The 17,470-nt window shown below is 48.2% G+C and overlaps 1 protein-coding gene across 6 annotated transcripts in view; it reads right to left on the bottom strand.

The window, feature by feature from the left end:
* The window catches only part of CCDC69 (coiled-coil domain containing 69), a 43,692-nt gene continuing 30,319 nt past the window's right edge, over positions 4,098 to 17,470 (bottom strand). For all 6 annotated transcript variants that reach the window (XM_021077105.1, XM_003134143.6, XM_021077104.1 and 3 more), the window contains 5 exons: positions 12,153 to 12,226; positions 11,193 to 11,294; positions 10,555 to 10,674; positions 9,280 to 9,377; positions 4,098 to 8,597 (listed from right to left, as the gene is read on the bottom strand). In XM_021077105.1, coding sequence (XP_020932764.1) covers positions 8,420 to 8,597; positions 9,280 to 9,377; positions 10,555 to 10,674; positions 11,193 to 11,294; positions 12,153 to 12,226 — 572 coding nt within the window. In that variant the 3' untranslated portion in view covers positions 4,098 to 8,419. The remainder of the gene's footprint in view (positions 8,598 to 9,279; positions 9,378 to 10,554; positions 10,675 to 11,192; positions 11,295 to 12,152; positions 12,227 to 17,470) is intronic.

Raw genomic sequence — 17,470 nt, 5'->3', positions numbered from 1 at the left:
GGTATAAGTTCTTTATATGTTTGGTAAAATTCCCCTTTGAAGCCATTGGGTCTGGACTTTTGTTTGTAGGGCGGTTTTTTTCTTTTCTTTAATTCCAGATTCTATTTCACTTCTGGCGATAAGTCTGTTCAAATCATCTGTGTCTTCTCTCCAATTTGTCTGTTTCTTCAGTATTGGCAGGCTGTGTATTTCTAGAAATTTGTCCATTTCTTCTAGGTTGTTCAATGTGTGGACATATAACTGTTCATAGAATTCTCTTTTTTTAAATCTCTGTGGTGTTGTTATTTATCTTTCATATATTATGTTGTATATTTGGGTCCTCTCTCTTTTTGGTTAGCTGGGCTAAAGGTTTATAAATTTTGTTTATTCAAAAAAAATCAGCTCTTTGTTTTATTGATCTTTGCTATTTTGGGTTGGGGGAAATTTTTTATTTTCTTCTTTCTACTGACTTTAGGCTTTTTTGGCTTTTCTTTATCTAATTCTTTCAGGTGGTAGGTTAGGTTGTTTATTTGATATTTTAATATTTATTTTTATTTTATTTTTATGGCCACACCTGCATCATATGGAAGTTCCCAGGCTAAGTATCGAATTAGAGCCACAGCTGAAGACCTATGCCACAACCACGGCAACACCAGATCCCAGCCACATCTGTGACCTACACCACAGCTTGCGGCAGACCTGGATCCTTAACCCACTGAGAGAGGCCAGGGATTGAATTCACAAACTCACGGACACTATGTTAGGTTCTTAACCCACTGAGCCACAATGGGAACTCCAAGACTTTTATTTTTTGAAGAAGACCTGTATTGGCAGAACTTCCTTCTTAGCACTGCTTTTGCTGCATCATATAGATTTTGGAAAATTGTGTTTTCAGTTTCATTTGTCTGGAGGTATTTTCTGTTTTTCTCTTTGATTTCATCATGGGCCCATTTGTGTATATGTGTGTGTGTGTTTTATTTTATTTATTTTTTTAGGGCACATGGAATTGGCCCAGCTAGGGGTCAAATCAGAGCTGCAGCTGCTGGCCTATGCCACAGCCACTTGGGATCGTTAATCCACTGAGCAAGGCCAGGGATTGCACCTGTGGCTTCATCATTCTAGTCAGATTTGTTTCCACTGAGCCACTACAGGAACCCCCCCGTTGGTTGCTTGGTTTGTTTTTTTAGTAGCATGTTCTTTGGTCTCCATGTGTTTGTTCTGTCCTCATTTTTCTTTCTGTAGTTGATTTTCTAGTCTCATACCACTGTGGTCTGAAAAGATACTTGATGTAATTTCTGTCCTCTGATGCTTGTTTTGTGACCTAGAATGTGATCTTTCCTGGAAACTATTCTATGCACACTTGAAAAAGAATGTGCATTCTAATGGTTTTGGATGCAGTGTCCTGTAGATTTCAGTAAAGTCCAACTGGTTTGTTGTATCATTTAGGACATCTGTTTGCCTTATTTTCTGTACATTGATGTCATTGGGGTGTTAAAGTCCCATGCTATTATTGTATTCCCAGTTTCTCCCCTTATGTCTATTAGTATTTGCTTTACATAGTTAGGTGCCCCTGTATAGGGTACATGTGTATTAATGATTGTAATAACTTCGTCTTGTATTGATTTCTTTGTTGTTATATAATGCCCACTTTGTCTTTCATTACAGCCTTTGTTTTAAAGTCTTTGGTATGAGAATTGCTACCCATGCTTTTTTGTTTCTGTTTGCATAAAATATTTTTCTATTTCTTCACTTTCAGTCTGTGAGTGTCTTTGGCCCTGAAGTGTCTCTTGTAGGTAGCATATTTCAGGTTCTTGTTTTCCTTATCCAATCAACAACCCCGTCTTTTGACAGGAGCATTTAGTCCATGGATAGATAATTTTTTTTTGGTCTTTTTGCCTTTTCTAGGGCCACTCCTGAGGCATATGGAGGTTCCCAGGCTAGGGGTCCAATCAGAGCTGTAGCCGCCGGCCTACACCAGAGCCACAGCAACTGGGAATCCAAGCCGCATCTGTGACCTACACCACAGCTCATGGCAACGCCAGATCCTTAACCCACTGAGCAAGGCCAGGGATCAAACCTGCAACCTCATGGTTCCTAGTCAGATTCGTTAACCACTGCACCACAATGGGAACTCCTAAAGTAATTTTTGATAGGTATGTACTTATTGCCATTTTATTCCATGTTTCCCATTTGTTTTAGTAGGTCTTTGTTCGTTTTTTTTTTTTTTTCCCATTGTGACTTGATTTTTTTTTTCTTTCTTTCTTTTTGGCCATATCTGAGGCCAAGACTTCCCAGGCCATATCTGAGGCCAAGACTTCCCAGGCCAGGGGATCAAACCTGACAATGCCAAATCCTTAACCACTGGGTCACCAGGGAACTCCCTGATTTTCTTTTGTGATACTTGCTTGAGTTCTTTTTGGCTTTTGAGTATGTTTTATAGGTTTTTAATTTGTAGTCACCATGGTATTGGTATGTTTACCTATTATTATGTCTACTCCCTTCAAACTGATAATCATTAAGTTCAAACACATTCTAAAAGATTTACATCTTTTAGTTTCCTCCCCTACATTGTTTTTGATGTCATTTTTTTTTTTTTTGGTCTTTTTAGGACCGTACCTGTGGCATAGGGCAAGTAGTTTGTCTGATGATGTAAAATATAACGTCAGGGAGTTCCCGTCATGGCTCAGCAGTTAATGAAACTGACTAGTATCCATGAGGATGTGGGTTCAATCCCTGGCTTTGCTCAGTGGGTTAAGGATCCAGCATTGCCATGAGCTGTGGTGTAGGTCGCAGATGCAGCTTGGATCCCACATTGCTGGTTTTTTTTCCCCCAAAGGAGGGGAATGCTTCAATAAGTGGGGTTCCTGTGCTCACAGGAGTCTGATACATTGCCTGTGTAGGCAGCTGCTAGCGCACTCAGATGCAGCCCATGTTCGTGTCTTTTCCTCTGTTGGGGTTGTCCCAGATAGAGTGTGACATTGTGGAGTGGGCAGGGCCAGAGGATCTGCACAGCTGGCAGTGGATTACAGTATCATCACTGTAGGAAAATGCAGTGGCTGCGTTGCTATCAGAAGAGTTGCTTCTGTGGTGCTCTTGGAGTAAGTGTCAACAGTGGCGACCAGTGCAGCACATGCATCACCGCCCAGGCCATTAGGCCACCTCAGTGTCCCCATAGCAAGTCTTGTTTTCAGGACCTGGCTGTCTTAGATCTGGGGGGAGGGAGTGGGGCTACAGTGTTCACTTGGCTTGGACTGAGGAGTGTGGAGAGGTGGTAGGTGCTTCAGCAGACCCTGCCACCCTGTGTGTAGGCAGGCCAGCAGCCGTGCACTGCCCAAGAGTGGAGTCTAAGCTTTTCCAGCCTTTCCATGTGTCCTAGTGATTCTATAAGCAGCAAAGCACCTTGTCTCCTCCAGGTTGGACCCCAGGACTGGGATGCCACTCATCCCAAGGGCAAGTGCCTCCCCACATATAATTTCCCTTTTCCTCTTGGTGTCCTCCCAGGGCACAGGTGCTATTCTTCCCATCCTACCTGATTATGTGGGAATATTTCTTGCAGCCTTGGTAACAGGAATCCTTCCTGTTCTGACAGGATTCTGTGGGGATTGTTCCACATATAGATGTATTGTTGATGTGTTGGGGGGGTGAGGTGAGCTCTATGTCCTCTTGCTCTGCCATGTTGACTTACTCCCACCAGATTTTATTCTAACCATTCTAACAATCAGTTTGACTGGTTTGTCCCAATTTCTCCCCCAGCAGATCCTGGTTGCTCCCCCAAACCTACCATCCAAGCTTCAGCAACATTGGTCCTACTGGGAGAGAACTTCAGTATGACCTGAATGAGACAGAGATGGCTTGGCCTTGAGTTGGGAATATCCAGGGCAGAGGGTAAGAGGAGGTGGTGAGCATGTGGTGGGTGGTGTGTATTGGGGCAGGGGTGTGGGAGCGAAGGATTAATGCGAGGCCCAGCTGCATGACAGTGGGGAAACAGCTTGACTGGGGATCCGAGGACCCTGGCTTCTAGTCCCACCTCTGATGCCACCTCTCTGAGTCACCCTGGGCAAGCGCTTCCTTTCCTGGGCCTTAGTTTCCTCATTGGTTAAGTCGAGCTACTCATCAGGTTAGGGTATAAAAGTGTTTAATTCATTTTCATTTGTCCAATAATTATTGAGCCCCTACCACATGGCCGGCACTGTCCTAGGTGCTGAGACTACGATGATGGATTAGAGCGATGTCTTCCCCTCTCTGCAAGCTCACAGTCTACATGGGAAGGCAGAGCTGGGGAATGAACAACCACAGTCATCTACAGAATACTCGGTGCTCCATCAAGGGCAAAATAAGGCAATGCGAGAAAGTCTACTGAGATAGTCAGGGAGTTGGGTGAGGTGCCATTCAAGCCGAGACCAGACTGGCCCAAATCACATGAAAATGGGGCTTGAACAAGGGCACAGGCCCCATGGCTGGTTGTGGATGTGATGAAAAATGGACCAAGTGTCCTGGCCATTGCCGATGGGCCCAGACCTTCCCTGGGTGGGGGTGGTGATGTTCTTTCCTTTCAAAGAACTCAACCTGTAACCTCAAACCTATGGAGAACAGATGTGCCAAACAGTAGGATTCCACCCATGAGATTTTTTAGGAATTTTCTTTTTATGGCTGCCCGCACCATATGGGAGTTTGCAGCCTATGGATTGAATAGGAGCTGCAGCTACAGGCTTATATCACAGCTATGGCAACAGGATCTGAGCTGCATCTGCAACCTATGCTACAGCTTGTGGCAACACAGAACCCACTGAGCAAGGCTAGGGATTGAACCGCATCCTCACGGACACTGTGTCAGATTCTTAACCCACAGAGCCACAAGGGGAACTCCAGGAATTCTGAGAAGGGCATCCTGGAGGGGCTGGAATGTGACGTGAATCTTCAGGGGAGGGCTGGACCCTGCAAAAACTTGAAGGTGAGACTCCCAGAGGCCTTAGGAGGAAGAAAGAGTGAGGCATCATTCTCCCACCTGTCAAAAGTAGAAACTTGAGACCCAACAAGGGGACAAGAACACCCAGATGGCTGGGAGGCACTGGCTTTGCTAGGCCTGCATTTCCCCAGACATGTTCCTTGGGAATGGCAGAACACCAAAGACCCTGTTCTTAAGGAAAACGCTGCCTCTTATACCCATTTTCCTTGGAGACTGAAAACACACACCACACACGAATAGACTCTGTGCTCTGAGTTTCCCCAGTTTTACTTTGCTTGACTGTTTCCCAGATACTCCCCCTTGGGGGGGGGCACCCACGGCCATCCCCGCAGAACCTGAGGGCGACAAAACCTGAACCTGAGTGTGACAAAACCCATGCCGGGAGGCACTGAGTTCCTTCCTGCTTCTCCCCGAGGTGGGGAGGGGACCTCAGCTCTCCAGGGACTCGAACCACTTATCTTTGTCCACAAAGTACTGGGCCTTGCAGGTGCCCTGATGCTGAGGTGTGACCTGGACCAAGTTGTCCCTTCCTCTGAAGGGGTTCAACTGTGCCTCTACTTGCCTGCTGTGCCCCAGTCAGAGATGGCACCTGGGGCAGCTGACAGACTGTTATTTTTTTGTCTCTGCAGTGGGGCTCACCACTTTCCCTGCCTCCTGGAGTCAGCGAGCAAGGCTCATGATGACATGGACATGGCCTCCCAGGACACACAGGTACAGCAGGGTGCAGGCAGCATCCTGTATGCGGGAGAGGCCTGGGTGGGGGAAGGTGCCATCTGTACCTGCCAGGCTACTGATCTTGGGGGCACAGGGGCAGCTACCATCCATGTCCTGTGTCTCCTGCTCCCTGGCATCCAGGGAGCAGTGGGTAGAAGCAGGGATAGGCAGCTGTGTGAACCTCAGTGGTTACGAAGCCAAGGAGGTGCCCCCTGCCCCCTGGAAAAAGTAGAAAGAAGCTTCACATTCACCCCTTAAACTCTGGAAGCCCCATCACTGCTTTTGCCTCTTGATTCAACCCATGACCTCACTCCAGTCCTTGATCTGTTGTGACAGCCAGCCTTGGAGCCAGCCTTTACTTCAGCCCCAGGCCCCACATCAAGCCTGGGCAAAGCCAGAACCTGGGGGTGCCCGTGCCTGAGGAGGAGCCAGAACTGCTGGCAATTCCCCCAGGCCCCAGGACTTAATCCTCAAGAACCCCGCCCCTAGCAGAGGCCTCCAGGAAGGGCCACCTATTCCCTCTTCCAGGAAAACAGAGGCCAAATCAATGTGGTCCCATGTATTCTTTTTTAGTTTCCATAGCTCACCTGCCCCGGGTGTGATGGTGTGACCCAGGGCGCCTGGTCACATCCACCACAGGCCACATGGGGGAAACCCCTCTGCCCACACCCTGCCCCTCCTCCAGCCCAGCCCCTCGCAATGAAAACCATGTCTCTTAAAGTGCATTTTGCAGCCTGAAGTGCTCGGGTTGGGGGCAGAAACTTGGTCAAAGATGTTTGGGAGATGCTGGACACTTGGCCTCCTTCTTGGGAATCTGCAGTGAGTGCATGTGAGCACATTAAAGGCTCTGAGAAGTCCTGCAGTTTGCAGAGCTATTTAAGTGGAGTGAACCTAGAGTTTCCCAAATTATTTGGCCACCAATTCTTTTCCTTGCTGTCACCATTAATGTCTAATGAACCAGCCTATCCCAGCCAGGTTTTGGCAAGAGTTACAGGAAGAAGCATGTGTTTCACTCCAGAATGGGCCCCAAGGCGCCTGGCTGACCTGTCTGCCCAGGGCTGGAGAAGCAGAGTCCCATCTGAACCCTTAGAACTAGAAGAGGGTGAAGCCCAGACCCCAGGGAAGGAGGAGGGCAGCTGCGGAAGACAGGAAACCTCAGTTCCAGTGAGTTGACTTTTCCTACCTGCTGGCCCGAGGGCCAGGGGTGGGGGGTGGAGGGTGGGCGGGGGCTCGGGCAAGGTCCATTGGCTCCTCGACCTCAGTTCTTCAGTTGGCTTTCTGCTAAAGCTGGCTAAGAACCTGCTTGAAGGATCTTCAGTGGATTGGGGAGGGGGGGGGGGCGTGTGTGAAAGCATTTAATTAAAATGCTTGTCTCCAAAAGATCCAAAGCTTCCTGAGAAGACTCCTGAATCCACAGATGGGGCTGGACAGGCTTGCGGAGGTTAGTTACCCCAGCACCCAGCCCTTCACACTGACGGGGAGACTGAGGGCTGCGGCGGGGCGGGGGGGGGGGTAGTGGAGAGTGGGCGTGGAGGAGACTGGAAAGGGCTGGGGGCCCGAGAGAAAGGAGGAGAAAGACTAAGTCCCAGATCTCACCTCCCAGAACCTGGGGAGAAAGAAAAAGTACGATAAGGTAGAACCTGGGAGTTCCCGCTGTGGCTCAGCGGTAACAAACCCCAACTGGGATCCATGAGGACGCAGTCTTGATCCCTGGCCTCGCTCAGTGGGTTAAGGATCTGGCGTTGCCATGAGCTGTGGTGTATGTCTCAGACATGGCTCAGATCAGGTGTGGCTGTGGCTGTGGTGTAGGCCGGCAGCTGTAGCTCCGATTTGACCCCTAGCCTGGAAACCTCCACATGCTGCAAGTATGGCCCTAAAAAAAAAAAAAAAAAAAAAAAAAAAGGTAGAGCCTGGGTGACAGATGAAGTCCTAGTCCCCTGGCTCTGTCGGTCCTACTTCTCCCTAGGTTTCCTCATCTGTACACAGGTGAAATTCTGGCTCTGGCTGTTGAGGGCACTTAGAGCCACTAGGTGGCCCCCGTGTCCTGGTGGCACTAAGACTGAGGGAGCCGGAGGGCTGGGGAGTGAGCCTTGCCTGGTCCAGGAGGAGCAGCCCAGCCTGTAAGCCCTGGATGGACCAGACTCTGGGCCCGGGACTCTGTCCCGCGTCCTGCAGTTGGCAGGGCCTCCAGTGCCCCCTCCCAGCTGCTCCCTTTTCCTAGTTTGGTTCACAGGGTGTGGCCCACGTCCTCTCCGGTCCCCTAGTCTGACCTTGAGACAAATCCCCCAGTGGGACAGGGAGGGACTCCAGGGCCATTTCAGTTTCTGCAAATGGTTTAGAGCTGAGAGAAGCCGGGGTAGAGGGGGAACGTTGAGTGGTTGATGAGGCAGCAGCGAAGCTGACAAGTTAGGACCAGGGGGGTGTCGCCTCTTGCTCAGGTGATCAGTGTGGCGTGGCTGCCCCCGGGGGAGCCTCAGATCCACCCCCAACCCCAAGTTGTGCAGGGAGAAAGGGGGAGGGGAGAGGATTCCTCTTGTTTGTTCCCTGCATCAGCTCGAGGGGCAAAGCTGCTCAGGCCTGGGCAGCCCCATGGGTGGTGCTCTGTGGCCCGAGCCCCCAGGCCTCATGGGCACGCAGCCTGGCTCCCCCCTCACTCCTGTCCTTGTCCCTGCCTGGGAAAAGGACCAGAGGTCCCTGCCGTGTTCTCTGCCAAGTCCTGGAGAGAAAGCTGTGACCACAGGCGTCATGGTGGCCCAGGCCCTATGTGGCGAGGAAGGAGACCTCCGTGGGGGTGACAGAGGCCAAGGGGAAGGCGGGGGAGGCGTCGGCCCCCAGGACCCGGTAGAGCAGCTCCTCCTTCTCCTGTTGGAGCTGCCGCCGTAACTGGATCTCCTTCTCCAGGGCCTCGCGGGCAAGGAGCAGGTCCTCTGAGAGCTGCCTGTGGATGCAGACAGGGCCCAGGGTTGCGTGTGGGGAACCGCCTCTTGGGGCCTCTGGCAACTGCAGAGACCAACCCATTCCTCCAGGAAGCCGTTCTCGGATGGGCCACCACCCCATGGCTTGCCTGTCCCCAAGAGCCAAGTCTGTCTGTGGACCAAGGAGTGTGGGCCTCACGGGCAGACAGTTCTGGGCTCGCACCTGCTCCGCCGCTTCCATGTGTAACTTCAGACAAGGCATTCACCCTGGCCCAAATTTTAAATGGGAGGGTAACAGGACTCGGCTCCGAGTAATTATGAGCATTAGAGCGGATAATGTGTAGTCAACAGATTACGTGTGACACACGATCCCAGCTCGCGTTGACTGAGCTCTCACAGCTGGTTCCTTTGTGTGGCTTCTGGAGCGCTAAGCTTCCTGTTCCTTCTTCCTGGACTGGCTTTTCCCATGGAGCCCACTCAGCCAGCATGGGGACACACAGAGCTGCCTCAGCCCTGAGACTTGGGTTTCTGGGCAGAGCTGGGCTCTCGGGACTCTGAGCTCCGGAGGAGGGGAGCCACTTTCCCCAGAGGGGCCTAAGCTCATGGGTCGATCCCTTCCCCGGGCCTCTTGGAGACTCTCCCAACTGGACATTTTAATAAATAAAAGGGGCTGGGGGTGGGAAGAGTCGGGGTGGGGGCCGCTACCTCGACACAACCATCTGGTTGTGGCCTCGGGCGTGCAGGTCCTCGTTCTCGTGCTGCAGGGCGGTGATTTTCTCCTCCAGCAGCAGGTTTTTTTCTTTCTGTAACAAATCAGAGCGAGCTCAGGAAGCCACCACCCTCATTCGGCACAGTCCGTGCCGTCCCCTTCCTCTTATCTGTGGCCACGGAAAAGACTGGTTCACTTTAGAACAACCGTTACATTTCATGAAGCAATGAGATAACTGAGAACAAGGCGACTCAGGCAGGAGCCAGGGGCTGCCAACTTTGCCAGGCAAGACTCTTTAAAGACAGCAGATGCCCACTATCATCTGAAATTCTCCACCAGCTCATAAGAGGAAGGCTTTTGGGGTTCTCCAAAAGTCAAGCATGTATAATTTATATAAATGTATCTGTTGTGCTATTCTACAAAAATGGTTGAACACAATTTATAGGTGACATCCGAGATGGTCTGAGTTAAAATCTAGGTTGTATTGGGAGTTCCCGTTGTGGCTCAGAGGGTTAAGAACCCAACCGGTATCCATGAGGATGCGGGTTCGAACCCTGGCCTCGCTCAGTGGGTTAAGGATCTGGCATTGCTGTGAGCTGTGGTGTAGGTCGCAGACACGGCTTGGATCCTGCGTGGCTGTGGCTGTGGCTGTGGCTCAGGCTGGTAGCTACAGCTCCCATTCGACCCTAGTCTGGGAACGTCCATATGCCGCAGGTGCAGCTCCCTAAAAAAAAAAAAAAAAAAAAAATGTAGGTTGTGTGGCACATAGGAAGCCAGGAGACGTCTTCTGGGACAATATAATACCTGTGTGCATTCAATCCTAGGTTCCCAAGGCCTCCTTTCTCCTGGAGACATAGCCACCTGTGTCCTTAACGCCCACCACTGCCCAGGCCTGTCCCGGCTGACTCTGGCTTCCCATATCTGTCTTTTTTTTTTTTTTTTCCAGCCTTGACTCATTTCTCAGCTCCCGTGCAATTTGTGACACTGGCCAGCCCCTCCTGATTAGCCAGGCTACCTGCCCCAGTGTCACCCAAATGACAACAAGATGCGTAGACAAGAAAAGTACAGGACCTGGATCAGAAGGAGCCACTGCTGGACCCAGACCAGCCTCAGCAGCTCAAGGGCCAGCATGGCCAGCAGGTTGAAGCTGGTGTGACCAGGCAGGGCCTCCTCAAGGAACCATCCCTCTGCACACCGGACAGAGGAGATGCCCACAAAGCGGAAGCATGAGGCTGCCGCCCGCCCGCCCCCCACTGCTGCTGCCCACAGACCACTGTCTCCGTGAGGATCAGCCGCTTGTCTAGGTCATGAATCCGCTCATTCTTCATTTCGATGACAAAGTGTAAGCTCTCCAGCTCCTGCTCCCAGAACTGGCTGGGGCTCCCGTACTCCTAGACAGGGACAGGGAGTGACCTCAGCAGACCAGCTGGAGGGAGTATTGGGGGCAGGGGGGTGGCAGGAGATCCCACCCTCCCTCCCCTTTCTGCCCCCAACTCTGACTCAGGACACCTGCTCCCAGCCCATGGCAAGTGCTTGATCGAGTGCTTGATGGGCTTTATCTCAATTCTCGACTAACAGAGCCCCTGGAGGCACGAGCTAGGACCCTTGCAGAGGAGGACACCGGGGTTCAGAGGGGTTACATTGCTTGTGCTAAGTGGGAGGTTTGCTCCTTACACCTGGTTCTCTCTGAATCCAGAATCTGAGCACTCGACCACCTCGCAGGCCTCTCTCTCTCTCAGCCTCACCTTCCCCCTTGGTGACAGGGGACTGATGTTTCCTCCAGGCCTTTGTGAAGGTAAGCGTCAGGTCTGTGCCCTGAACTTGAAGAGGGACTGGCCTTTCCTATTGCCAAGACCTGGACCTCCCTGGTGAGTCCAGAAGGAGAGGCCTTGGCGATTTTGCCACCTACCTGGATGTGCTTCTTGTAGTCTCGGCTCAGGATGGACTCCTCTACCCTCTTCATCTTGGCCTGGAAGGCCTCCAGCTGTGCAGTGAGGCCATCAATGGTCTCCTGCCGAAGCAGAGGGAAGAGGAGGATGAAGGGCTGGAGGTGACCCCCAGGAGGGGTCCGTGTTGGGTTCTTCAGTCTGCCTTTGCTTCACCGAGCAGTGCAGGCTGCTTCTATTTGACCCACTGCTGCTGGAAACGTACATCCACCCCCTCCGTAGCCTTGGGGCCATATCAGGGCATTCAAGGCCGGTGGTGGCCTGGCATTCAACACATATGCAAATCAGGCGCAATGCCCTTTCCCATTCTCACCTCTCACTGCTCCTGTCTCATACCTCCTAGTGCAGCCATACATCCTGTCACTGGTCCAGCTGCAAGGTGCATTCTTGTCTCCTTGCTTCTCCCCCGGCCAAGCATCCCTTCCACCTACACCTCGCCCCCCACCTTCAGGGTAGTGCACCCCATATCTTGGCTCACAGGCTCCACCACGTGGTCCCTGTCTCCCCCTCCAGCCTCAGCTCTCCCCCACTCATGCTCTACACTCAGGCATCATGGACCTGTTTCAGTGGGTACTCTATCATTTTGCCCTTTCCTCTCTGTCTATAAACACTTTTTTTTTCTTTCTAAGGCACTCTTCCTATCCTTCTTCATCTGAAAAAATTCTAACCTGTCCTCAGACCCCAGCTTAGATCTCACTCCCCCTAGGGAACCCCTGACCAGCCCAGCTGGGTCAGATGCCTTCTTTCCTGCTTCCACAGCTCCCTGTGCATCCACCCACCTGCTCTAATCACAGTGTGGTATCCAGGACAGGAAGTCTCCAAAGCCCTGGGAAAAACAGGCCCACGCTACTCTCAAACCAAGGCTTCTTGAGCTAATCATGCGGTCACCGCAGCAGAGGCTGACACGGCTCAGCTCTTCTCACCTGCAGGGCCGCCTTGGCCTCCTGGAAGGAGTGGGTAAGGGCTTCTTTCTCCTGCTCATAGGAGGCCCGGAGGACTGTAGAAAAAGGAGACGTGCATGAGTCCAGACACCTGACCTTTCATCCTAAGCCCTTCTGGCAGGTCCCATGAGGGCCAGAGAGCCCAGGTGACCCCCTAGGGATGAGGAGTCTGAGGATGCTTTTATTCATCCTTCTATCTCATGGGCTTGGGGCTAGGCCAAACTATAGGAGGTATTTAATAGAAGCCCAAGGGAATGGAAACAGATGAGATCCTGGGAAGACCTGTGACTCCTACACAACTGTGGCTGCCACCCAGACCTTGGCTGAAGCCAAGATCCACAGATCTTGCAGCAGGCTGTTCATCTCAGACCACAGCATGCCGTGGAAAATGCACAGGGCTGATGGTCTGTCAGGTGGGTTGCCCAAAGCACAAAATCACTGAACAAATCACTGGTTGTCAAATGATAGAAAAACACTGTGGCAAGTACATTAGATTTGGGGCCAGGAAAGCTACCTGGTCTTGATTCTGCTTTCTTCTGAGAAATCTGGAGGACATCCTTTGAAATACTTAAATGTCCTGTTGCCTCAACTGTGAAGTGGGTCTAAGTAAGCCTGGTCTAGTTGTCTCTAAGGGGTGAGAAAAAGACACGCAAAGGCTCTCCAGGCTGGGCACTGCTGGGCAGGGCTGGACTTATCGCCTCCCAGATTTAGAGAGTTGATTTTTCATCCTGCCTCCCCTCCAAAGTTCCTTTTGGAAAATTCCGACTTTGTCTTAGCCAAAAGAAGACAACAGGAAAATGACCAGTTACTGGGTGGGATGGGAAATAGGAGAGAAGCCAGGAAAGTGTAATGCAGCCAAAGCCAGGTACCCAAGGCAGCAGGCAGTGACACAAGGAAAAGAGTGTTCAGTAATATGGGATGGAGCTGTCAGAAGTGGATAAGCTCAGCTATCTAAAAACTACAGGCTTAGATTTTATAAATTATGGACATAATTTGCTTAATTAGTTGGCATATCAAGACCAGTTCAGTTCCAGGTAAGAGGAGGAAGTTCACTCCATCCAGTCTAGTGACTTTAGCTATAAAATCAGGACAGAACGAATGGAATAACTATTTTCAGGCTCTGAAAAGTAAATGGTAGGAGGAAGACTGGGCAAGAAGATCAGAATTCAAAATGCCACTCAACCAATATGTCTAACTTAAACAAGACTCAGAATCTGATGTGTTCAAATATTCAAAATGCCCCAAAGGCAATACAAAATTGCTCAGCATACAAATCCAACATTTCTCAGCATGCAATTCTAACTACTAAGCATGCAAAAAAAGTGGGACAGCTTTCTCAACTCTCCTGAGAAAAGGCATTGAACAGATGCCAACATCGAGATGCCACAGATGCTGGAATTATTAGGACACTTTCCTATTACATAGAAAGCCACTCTAAAAATGCTCTAAAGGGTGAACACTCTTCAGAAGAATCGAAAACCATAAAGTCTTACCAAATAGATATTAAAAAACCAAGATGAAATTTTAAGTAAAAAAACTCACTTAGTGGGCTCAAAAGAAGAACAGGAGTGACAAAAACTTAGACAGCAGTAGAAATTACCCAATCTGAGTTCCCGTCGTGGCGCAGTGGTTAACGAATCTGACTAGGAACCATGAAGTTGCGGGTTCAGTCCCTGCCCTTGCTCAGTGGGTTAATGAGCAGTGTTGCCGTGAGCTGTGGTGTAGGTTGCAGACGTGGCTCGGATCCCGCGTTGCTGTGGCTCTGGCGTAGGCCGGTGGCTACAGCTCCGATTCGACCCCTAGCCTGGGAATCTCCATATGCCGTGGGAGCGGCCCAAGAAATAGCAAAAAGACAAAAAAAGAAAAAAAATTACCCAATCTGAACAAAAATAGAAAAATATTGGAAAAATATGGACAGATCTTCAGGCACCCATGAGGTAATCCCCAAATGTCTAATATTTATGTCATCAGAGACTCAGGATGCAGGGCAGAAAAGTTATTTAAAGCAAGAATGGTTAAACACTTCTCAAGTTTAGTGAAATGTAATCCTACAGATTAAAGGTGTTCCCAGATCACCAAAGTAAACCCAGTGAAATCTATATTCAGACCTATCATTTTTGAAAGCCAATGACAAAAAAATCTGAAACAGAACCAAAGGAAAATGGCATATTGCATAGAAGATACAAGTTTGAATAAGTGTAGATTTCTCATTAGAAATATTGGGACTATGGGAGTTCCTATCATGGCTTGGTGGAAAAGAATCTGACTAGCATCCATGAGGACATAGGTTTGACCCCTGGCCTTGCTCAGTGGGTTAAGGATCTGGCATTGCCATGAGCTGTGGTGTAGGTCACAGACTCAGCTCAGATCCCAAGTTGCTGTGGTAGGCCAGCAGCTGCAGCTCTGATTCAATGCCTAGCCTGGGAACCTCCATATGCCTAATCCTAAAATTAGGATTAGATGGAATAAAGAACATCTTAAAAGTGCAGAAATAAACAGTGAATCCAGTAAAAAGTGTGCTTAGGAAAGAAGGTGAAATAAAGACATTTGAGTTGAAGAAACAAAAGAATTCATCAGCAACAGACCCTGCTCTGAAAGAACTGCTCAAGGAAATTCTTTAGAAGAAAGCCAATGGTATCAGAGGGCAACTTGTAACTTCAGAGACTAAGGACAAGCAACAAAACTGATAAATAGAATAGACTTGTTCCTCTTCCTTTGAGCTCTTTAAAATATGATGGTTAGAAGCAAAAATTATAACATTTTTTGATGGGGCATTCAATGTATGTAGATGTAATACCTAAGCTAAGTACAAAAAAAAGGGGAGAGGAGAGACCCACATCATGGTAAGGTTTGTACATCATGTTTGAAGTGGTAAAATATTAATTCTAAGTAGGCTGCTATGCATATTGTAATTCTCAGATCAATAACTGATACGTACATATAAATACACACATATACACACACAAAGAGATACAGTAAAAGAGACTAGGTAAATTAAGGAATACTAAAAAATGTTGAAATATTCCACAAAAAAGCAGGGAAGAGAAAATAGAGGATGAAAAAACAGAACAAATGGAAATAAGTATGAAAACAACAGATCTAAATTCAACCATATCAATAACATTAAATTGTCTAAACAGTCCAAATAAAAGAAAGGGATGTAAAAAGAAAACCCCAGGGTTCCCATCGTGGCTCAGCAGAAATGAATCTGACTAGGAACCATGAGGTTGCGGGTTTGATCCCTGACCTCACTTAGTGGGTTAAGGATCAGGTGTTGCCATGAGTTGTAGTGTAGGTCACAGAAGCAGCTCAGATCTGGCATTGCTGTGGCTCTGACATAGGCCAGCAGCTGTAGCTCCGATTAGATCCCTAGCCTGGGAACTTCCATATGCCACGGGTGCAGCCCTAAAAAGATGAAAAACAAGCAAACAAACCCAACTATGTCCTATTTATAAGGTACCCACTTTAAATATATCATTAGTAGGTTAGAAGTAAAAGAGTAGAAAAGCAACATTCAAGAATAAGGAAGATTTTCAGGGATGAAGTACATTACATCATGATAAAGGGGTCCGTCCTGTCTCCAGGAAGACATAAGAATATTAAATATTTATATACCTGCAATCGGTCTTCAAATTATATGAAGCAAAGACAGAACTGAAAGGAGAAACAGACAAATGCATAATTACAGGTGAAGATTTCAACATTCCTCATAAACAAGGCTTTACGAATTATAAAAAGAATGAGATATAAACTGTTATCTGACCATAATGGAACCAACCTGGACATAGTTGAACACTCCTCAGATAGAAAAGGTAGACACTCAGAATAGAGAACTGAACGACACCATCAACAACTTGATTTGATTCATTTCTAAAATCAGAATATATATTCTTTTCAAGTGCACATGAAACATTCACAAGATAGATCATACCCTGAATCACAAACAAGCCTTTACAAATTCTAAAAGGAATGAAATATAAACTATGTTCCTCGACCACAATGGAACCAAACTGGAAATCAGTAACAAAAAGGAACTGGAAAAGCTCCAAACCTTAGAAGGAAATGCACTTTTATTATTTATTTATTTGTCTTTTTACCTTTTCTAGGGCCGCTCTCACGGCATATGGAGGTTCCCAGTCTAGGGGTCGAATCAGGGCTGTAGCCACCGGCCTACACCAGAGCCACAGCAACATGGGATCTGAGCCACATCTGTGACCTACACCACAGCTCTCGGCAACGCTGGATCCTTAACCCACTGAGCAAGGCCAGGGATCGAACCTGCAGCCTCATGGTTCCTATTCAGATTCATTAACCACTGAACCATGATGGGAACTTGTGAAATGCACTTTTAAATACCCAAGAGCCAAAGAAGACGTCTCAAGGGAAATCAGATATTTTAAACTAGACAAAAATAAAAACATAAAATATCAACTTTGTAGTTGATAATGCAGTACCTAAGGGAAAATTTATAGCACTAAGTGTTAGGTCTCAAATCAATAAGATTCTACTTTAAGAAAGGGAGAAAAGAGCTAACTAAATATAAAGCAAGCATAAGGAAGGAAATAAAAAGAACAGAGACCAATGAGATTGGAAACAGAGAAATGGGGAAAAATCAGTGAAAATAAAAACTGGTTCTTCGAAAGGATTAATAAAATTGATCAACTTTAAGCAAGACTGACAAAAAAGAGAATGCAGATTACCAGTTACAGAAACTAAAGAGGGGCTATCCTTATAGACAGAAATGACATTTAACACAATAGTCAGGGCCCACTATGAACAATTCTACGCACATAAACTTGACAGCTTAGATAAAAAGAACCAATTCCGGAAGCACTACCAACTACAAAAACTCATCCAAGGAAAAATACACAACCAGGACGTTCCTTTAACTATTAAAGACGTGACATATGTACGTCGATGCTTTCTGGAAAAGCAATGTCAAAGCACATCTTTCCTTGTGTTTATTTGCTGCCAGTAAATCCTCTTTGGTCGAATGTCTGCTCAAATCTTTAGGTTTCACGGACACATTCTAGCAAATATTTAAAAGTGATATAGTACCAAGTTCCCTTGTGGCATAGTGGTTGTCACTGCAGTGGTTCAGGTCACTGCTGTGGTGTGGGTTGGATCCCAGGAATTTCCACACACTGTGGATGTGGCCCATATATATAGTGTCGGCTCTATACAATCTCTTCCAGAGAAAGAAGAGGAAGTGACATTTCCCAACTCATTCTATGAGGCAAGCTTTCCTCTGACGCTAAAACGAAACAGCACAAAAAAGGGAACTACAGACCAGCTCTTAT

Source organism: Sus scrofa, chromosome 16 (genome assembly GCF_000003025.6).
Source record: "Sus scrofa isolate TJ Tabasco breed Duroc chromosome 16, Sscrofa11.1, whole genome shotgun sequence".
Taxonomy (NCBI): Eukaryota; Metazoa; Chordata; class Mammalia; order Artiodactyla; family Suidae; genus Sus; species Sus scrofa.
The sequence above is the reverse complement of the archived record's forward strand: the minus strand, read 5'-3'. Positions and strand labels throughout refer to the sequence as shown.